Source organism: Phalaenopsis equestris, unplaced genomic scaffold, assembly GCF_001263595.1.
Source record: "Phalaenopsis equestris unplaced genomic scaffold, ASM126359v1 Scaffold000134, whole genome shotgun sequence".
Classification (NCBI taxonomy): Eukaryota; Viridiplantae; Streptophyta; class Magnoliopsida; order Asparagales; family Orchidaceae; genus Phalaenopsis; species Phalaenopsis equestris.
This window is the reverse complement of record NW_018164576.1, coordinates 3,113,455-3,121,716: the sequence shown is the minus strand read 5'-3', so window position 1 is coordinate 3,121,716 and position 8,262 is coordinate 3,113,455. Positions and strand designations below refer to the sequence as shown.

Sequence of the window (8,262 nt, the reverse complement as noted above, 5' to 3'; positions counted from 1 at the left end):
AATGCCGAGATTTTATTACCAAATATAACAAAGGGGAGCTTACTTTGCAGACAGGATGTGATGCAGCTCAAACTTTGGAGCTGGAAATTTATAATGTTCTGAATAAAATTCGGTCAGCTGCAGGAAATGTAATTTCAATTAGTTCTTTTTTTCCTTTTTTATGTTTTCCTTTTATTTTGCAGACATGATCTCTTTGCTTTTTTTAATTTCGTTTATATCATTAGTTTTTGCCATGAGTTGGTGAGAAAAGATTGTAACTGATATTTGAGTTTTTTTATCCCTTCAATTTTAATGGCATATATCTTACGTAGTAGAATCTTTCAATGCCAGCAAAATAAAGTTAATGAAAACATAAGGACGAATTCCATGATTAAGTACCATTTTTTGTTAATTCATGGACTAGAAATCAGCTTGGTGAAAATTTGTGATTTTCTTTCTTGTTTTAAAGTAATTTTCATTCCAAATGGTTATGGTTTTTTCCATTTTAGGTTTGTATGGATGAGCTCCATTGGAGGAATAGTCCTTTGATAATGTCACAATGCGGATCAAAGGGTTCTCCGATAAATATTAGCCAGATGATTGCTCTTGTGGGACAGCAGTCTGTTGGTGGTCGTCGAGCCCCAAATGGATTTATAGATCGAACTCTTCCCCATTTCCCAATAAATTCAAAGACTCCTTCTGTAAGATTGATGTTAATTGCACTTACACTTTCTTTTCTGCCTTTGGCTTACAATTTCATTGTTTCTAGACGGGGTTCAATTTCATTCTTTTTGTATTTATGGAGCTCTAATTTTATTGTAAAGTTGTGGTTAAAATTCAAAGACTTTTTTCTTAATAATTTTTTAAGAATCACATCTATTGTGTTGTGTTTTTGCTCTTAGTTACTAAGTACAAATTTAACTTTCTATTGAATATTTTCTTTATCCACAGCAATTGATGGGCGTCACTCTCAATTAAAATGAGTAGTAAAGTTATATGAATGTTCCATAGATCATAAGATAAACAGCATATTTTCACAAAAAAAATTAGTGCTAAAGTTATAGTATATGGATTCTAAGATTTGATGTGTTTAAGATTGAGTTTTTGCTATTGGATTAATAGTTCTAATAACAGTTTTGTTGTGCCAAAGCTTTTCTTTTTTATTCATTTGGGGTTGTTGCACTTGTTTGTCGCTATTTTATTTGGATCCCTATCATGAAGCTTCATTCATGTGAAAATAATTTATTTATTTATTCTTTAATACAATTCATATTTTACAATGTTTGGAGCACCTTATATACTGCTTCATTTTCCAATTGACTTGTTCTCTTTTAAGATGTTAAATTTCTTTTAATTTTTTGGCATTTTTTTGTAGGCGAAGGGCTTTGTGGCGAATTCATTTTACACTGGTTTGACAGCTACGGAGTTTTTCTTCCACACAATGGCTGGACGGGAAGGTCTTGTTGATACTGCTGTATGGTTCCTTCTTTCATTCTCATTTTTTGTTATAGCCTTTTATTAACTTTTTGAAACTTTAATTTCCAGTTTTTTTTCTTGATAATTTAAAATTAAACTCTACTTACAGTTAGGAAAATTTACTGAACGTGCATGTTTTGAAAATCTTGCTTTATTTTCTTTCACATGAAGTGTGAGGCAACCTTTCTCCATGCTATGCGGTAGCGCCTTTTAGAATAATTAGATTTTTTGTGACACGATTGACTAGATTTTTTATAGTTTGTATATGCATTTCAATTTAGTAAAGGAGAAATGTTTTTATTGCTGTGGCATCAGTAAATTTTGGCAAAAAATGTCATCCAAGGTGATTTGTCAATAAAGAAGACATTTTGAGCTTTCCTCAACTTTTGTATTGTTATTTCGTCATCTATTTTCTATAACAGAACTTGGTTTATATTTTATTTTAGGACTGTTTTTAATGTGAACAAATTTTGTAAAGGTCTTACCAGTTTTGAGAACTAACCAAAAATCTGCGATCAGGACGTTGGAGTCGAAAGCTGAGACCTCGCGATCCTCTGCCCTAGCCCGATCGCTCTTCTTCGCTCTATGCTAGCCTTTCGCTGTTCTGTGCTCCTCCTTGTCGCGCCTCCCGCACGCGCGATCCTCTGCCCTAGCCCGATCTCGCTGTTTCTTTGCCCTGTTGTTGCAGCGCCAACCGTTTCATTTGTTGGCTTTTGTTCGTTTCTTTTGTTCTGTGCCTGATTTCTAGCTGATTTCTTTTGTCCATTTTCCTTTAAGATCTGTTTCGCTTTCTCATTTTCTTTTTGGTGTTGTTGTTTGCTTCGGTTTTTTGTGATGGTTTGTCCCTGTTTTTATCCTCTACGTTGGGAGCTTTCTTTTCTTGGTTTCTCCTAACTAGGCTTATCTTTTCTCTGTAGTTTTGGCTTGTTTCTTTCTATTCTGCTTTTTTCCATGGCTTATGTAGCACCATCCTTCAAAGATGTGGTTTCGGGTAAATCTTTTGGGTCTGGAGGAGTTCGTTTCTCTGAGGAGTTTCAACAGCAAATAAAGGATAGTGATTATTGAGGTTTGCTTCAACAAGCCTCTCGCAAGAATGGGAAGGAACTCCAAAATTTTTGAAAAAAATAATCATAAAATATGTTATCAACATTCTCACTGAACCACTAAAGTATACTTTAATTGGTAAATTTTCATTTACTCATCCCAAAGTGGAGGTTATTCGTAAGTTCTTAAGTTCTTTTCGGATTTACATCTACATCTGGTTGGAGGATGAAATTTAGGGTTAATCGATAGCCATAACTTAATGATTATACCTCTCTATTTGCTAAGAAAATCTTGACCATTGAGAAGTATTACTTGAAACTTCTTAAATGGACACCTAATTTCAATCCTACCGAAGAGATCCCTATTGTGCTTGTTTGGATTCGCTTTCTTGGATTGAAGTTACATTACTTCAATCCGAATGATCTTTATTCCTTGGGATCAATTTTTGGTAAGCCATTGAAAATGGATGTTGCTACTTGTAATTTGTCTAGGCCTTCGATGGCTAGAGTGTTGGTTGAATTTGATGTTACTTCGGTTTTCCACGATTCTATTTGGATGAGGAATTCTAATGATGGTTACCGGTAGAAGGCTGAACAAGAATTTGTACCACATGATTGCACTAATTGCAAAATATTTGGTCATCTTCTTTCTCATTGTTATAATGCTCATCCTGAATTGTGGAAAAATAAAAATAATAATAAAGAGATGAATAAAGAGTTGCATTCTGATTTGAAAATCACTAAGGCTAATCTTTCTGGAGAGGGTTCTTTGCATTCTTTAGATGATCAGTTTAATTCTTCTATGAATGAGCATAATAATATGGGTATTATATTGGTTGATAATGATTTGGTTATTGAAACTGCTAATGCTATTCATTATATCTCTGCTATTACGACTGATTTGGTTTAGAATGGTAATATTGATACTACTGCTATGGTTCAAGATACTGATAAGGTTGGTACCCCTGAAATTTTGCAATTAGATAGACAGATGGTTCTGCATGATGGACTGGCTACTCAAGAATGCTCTGCTCTTACTCGAAATGAGTTGGAGGAGGATTGGGTGATTCTAAGATCATCTCGAAAAAGAAAATTTAAAGGTGTTCGTGAATTGCATTATATGAATCCGGAGGCTGTTCAAACCCAGGTGCAGGATAAGGATGTTGCTAAGCCTTAATGTATCCTCTGAAATGTTTATCCCTTCGCTTCACTTACCAACATCTAGACCAATTAAATGTGCATATAATTATAAGAATTTTATTCTAAAAGAAAGATTTAAATGTAGTTAACTTATTTTAATATGTAAGAATGATTAAAACCACTAACCTCTTTTGACTTTAATATTCTTAGCTTTCCTCAAAATCAAAGAATTTATCAGCCTTCTACAAACTTTCTGATTACATAAAAATTAATAGCATTAATTTAAATAATTATAATATCTGTTCTAATAATAATCTGGCATTAATATTTATCTTATAAGTTGCTCGGATTGATCTCCCCCTTAACTTGTATTCTCCCAACTTCTTTGAATCAAAATTCATTATTTGTTAGAGCTCCGATATCAAATAAAACTTTTCATTAATATTATCATTAAATATACTCTCACAATTTAACATACATTTATATAATTATTCATAATATAATATATTAACTTATTAAACATTAAATTTATCTCATAAAGTATCTGACCGCCTTAATTTTCTTTCAGTCCTGACGATTCCTTCCCCTCCCTTCGGTCTCGGCTCGATCTAGAACTGCACTCAAGGCTCATCCTCCTCTCGCTAGAACAATGCATCTCCTTCCTCTGTAGAGGAGCATGACACAGTTTCTTCTGCTGTAACTTCACAGATGATACCATGAGATCCCCACTTCCCTCCTCCTTCGGTCGCAGTTCGTCTTGACCTAGTATGCACATGAGTTTTTGTTCTTGTTTTCTTTGATCTTGTGCAACCCGTATAACAACCATAGTCTTTTTCTTCTTCTCTTTCCTCAGCGCACAGGCGAGCACAACATTGGTTAAACTCCTTTGACTTCTTTTCTCTCGTCTCTCGATTCACCTTATGACGGTTAGGAGTAAAGAACGATCATGATATAACCTCCCGTCTTGACTTCACTTATCAAATCGTCCAAACGATTTGATTTATTATTATTATTATTATTATTTTATTTTATTTTTTTAATATTATTATTCTTTTATTCATTTATTTAAACTCCGCTATTACAATCTCTTATCCTTTCTAAAATTTTTTCATCGAAATTTGGAAAGTGTTAAAACACAAAAAACATATCTCAAACGAAAAACTGAGGATATTTTTCTTGTATCTCAGAGACTTTTTCCCAAGTAGCAACCTTCTCCGACCTATGCTTCCATACAATTTTCATGGAGTGTCTCTGTTTCGCAATTTCTTCGCATCATAATTCAGAATCTTTCCAGGTTATTGAATATAAGTCAAATCAGACTGAATGTCAACTGAGTGCCATCATCCTACTAGCTTCATCTGCAATATACTTTTTGAGTGAAGAAATATGAAAAACATTATGCACTCCCTTCATATGAGCAGGTAAAGCCAATCTGTAAGCTACCTTCCCAATCCTCTACACAATCTCAAATGAACCGACAAATATGGGGTTCAATTTCTTTGTTATCCCAAATTGCTGCACACCATTCAATGGTCTGACTTTGATAAAAACAAACTCTGCAACTTTAAACTCTACAGGTCTGTGCTTGGCATCATAATATTTTTTCTATCTGTTCTGCACTACCTTCAATCTTCCTCTAATCAGTCTAATCTTCTCAGTAGCATTATCAACTAAATCAACTCCAATAGTATTTTTTTTTCACTTGTTTCGGCCCAACATAGAGGTGTACTGCACTTCCTTACATACAAGGCTTCATATGAAGCCATCCCAATGATAGTCGGATAACTATTATTGTAAGCAAACTCTACTAAAATTATATGTAATTCTTAACCTCATCCAAAGTCAATGACACATAATCTCAGGAGATCATCCAAGGTTTGAATAATCCTCTCTGACTGACCATATGTCCGAGGGTGAAATATTGTACTGAATGTTAGTCGTGTGCCCAAAGCATCTTCAACTGTCTTCCACAATCTGGAAATAAATGTGCTATCTCTGTTGGAGACAATAAACTTTGGCACTCCATGCAATCTCACAATTTGATCCACATATAATTTGGCTAGCTTCTTATTTAGATATGTCTGTCCAATAGGCAAGAAATGAGCAGATTTGGTCAGTTAATTGACAATTATCCATTAACATCATAACCTTGATGTGATTTTGACAACCAAATAACAAAATTCTTTGCAATCTCCTCACATTTCTATTATGGCATCGATAAAGGCTGAAACTGACCTGTAGTACGCTGATACTATGCCTTCATTAACTAACGTGAAGGACGCTTAGCCACAAATTATGCTACATTCCTGTTAAATTCTGGCCAACAAAATGCTTCTTTGAGGTCCTGATATTTTTTATTGCTCCCTGGATGAATAGTATATCTAGTTAAATGTACTTCTAGAATTTATTGTGTCACATCTTCAACATCTAGAACAAAGACCTTACCTTTACACCTTAATAAACCATTCCGATCTAGCACATACCTCTCCAAATTTCTTGTTTTAACCTGCTATAGAACTTTTTGAACACGGCTATCTGTGGCTAATGATTTTTCAGATTTGCTCTTCAATCGTTGAACCATACTATCATCACTAGAATCAATTATAAATAACTTCAACTTCTCCAAATTTTTAATTAATTGCTTCTATTGAATAAACACGTATCTCAAATTATCTGAAGTTTTTCTACTCAACGCACTTTAGCCTTCGCTAGATAGAGCTGAATGTCCAAATCATAATCTTTAATAAATTTTAATTATCTCTTCTGCCTCAGATTCAATTCCTTCTGATTAAAAATATACTTCAAACTTTAGTGGTCAGTAAAGACCTTGCATCTAACTTTTTGCTGGTAATCTTTTCATATCTTGAGTGCAAATACAACTGCAGAAAACTCCAACTCATGCATGGGATAGTTTTTTTAATGATCCTTTAATTGTCGTGATGCATATGAAATTAACCCTATCATGCTGCATAAGCACGCATCCCAAACCCCTCAAAGTTGGATCACTAAAAATTTGAAACCATTAGAAGTCGAAGGAATGATCGATACTATAGTAGACATAGTAAAATAAAATTTTAATATTGTTCGACCGTTGTTCCCGCTTTAGTTAATTTTAAGCACCGCGCTGGGTCATGACAAAATTGGTATTAAAGCAAGTAAGTTGGATCATGATCTAAAGAGAATAAGAATGATTAAATTAATTTATAAGTGATATTAATGAAATATTAAATTGTGTATAATTTTTTTATGTTATTTAAAAAAATATGAAAAATTAGGGGGAAAAAGCTAGAGATGATATAGTAGAAGTTGAGACACCACCACAGATTGTCGTAAGTATTGATGCATTTAAGGAGATGATGGCAGCAATAATGAGTTGATTAAGAACTCTCGGGCTCAGGTCAGTCCTATATATTTAAAAAAATATAGTCTCGTAAGTACTTGAGACTATATTTCAGAACATGAGACTAACTCTCTTTTTTGGATGAGGTCCGATGGTTTTTGAAAATTGGTTGTTGAGGGTGGAGAAGATCTTAGATGGGTTGTCTTGTCCTCATGAGTGCAAGTTTACTCTGGCTATATTTGCTTTAGAGGGAGAAGGAGAGAGATGATAGTGTGATCAGTTGCAGGAGAAATATGAGGGCAAAACCAATCGCATGATTTAGTGGGATGAGTTTGTGGGTTTATTTGGAGACAGGTTTGTACCACTGTCTGCTAGTAGGCAAATGCATGATGAATTTATTCGGTCTGTACGAGGTGATCAATTCATTATACAGTACGAAGCTATATTCTCCATGCTCTCAAGGTATGCACCTTAGTTGATTCTTAATGTGGATGAGAAGTGCCTCAGATTTTTGTCTAGGCTTAGAGATGTGATTAAGCAGCTATTGGTTCCTTTTGGAATTGATTATTATTTTGTGTTGATGGAGAGTGCCAGGAGGATTGTGTTGGATCTAGAAGCTGTTCAGTGGATGAGGGATATTCAGAAGAGAAGAAATTTAAAGGGATTCTGGTTTCCTTAGGGATCTCAGAGGCAATTCTTCCAGTCAGGCAATTCATGCACTAAGAGGGCTGGATCCAACAGCATTGACAAGCGAAGAAATGTGATAAATGTGGAAGATCTTACAAGGGCGAGTGTTTGTTTGGATTTGTTACTTGCTTTTGGTGCCACCAACCAGAACATATGACGTATAATTGCTCTAAATTACATCAGAGGGCTCCAACAGATTCTAGGGGCAGTGTTACATCATTTCAAAGGTGCTATGGTAGACCAAGGGCAGTTGAATCTTCAGGATTAGTGCCAAATACATGTCAAACTCAACATAATATTCAGTCCAGAGTATATGCTCTTTTGCAGCAGGAAGCTAAGAACTCTCGTGAAGTAATCAAAGATATGTTTTTTTTAAAAAAATTTTAACCAAGTGCATTTCTAAGCATAATGAAATTCACATCTTGTCATACCTAAAACAACTAAGAATTTAAATATATTAATAAGTCTACTTTAAATATTTAATGCGTTGATTTTAATGATAAATAACATATATCTTCAGAGTGGGCCAATAAGAGTTTTATTTGATTATGGAGCATCACACTCATTTATAACAAATGAACGGGCAAAATTATGCAA

At 34.2% G+C, this 8,262-nt stretch overlaps 1 protein-coding gene across 3 annotated transcripts in view; it reads left to right on the top strand.

The window, feature by feature from the left end:
• The window catches only part of LOC110021325 (DNA-directed RNA polymerase III subunit 1), a 138,622-nt gene that overhangs the window by 90,906 nt on the left and 39,454 nt on the right, over positions 1–8,262 (top strand). For all 3 annotated transcript variants that reach the window (XM_020719771.1, XM_020719770.1, XM_020719772.1), the window contains exons 16-18: positions 1–128; positions 489–680; positions 1,355–1,453. The exon at positions 1–128 is cut by the window's left edge and continues 125 nt beyond it. In XM_020719771.1, the coding sequence (XP_020575430.1) occupies positions 1–128; positions 489–680; positions 1,355–1,453 (419 nt within the window). The remainder of the gene's footprint in view (positions 129–488; positions 681–1,354; positions 1,454–8,262) is intronic.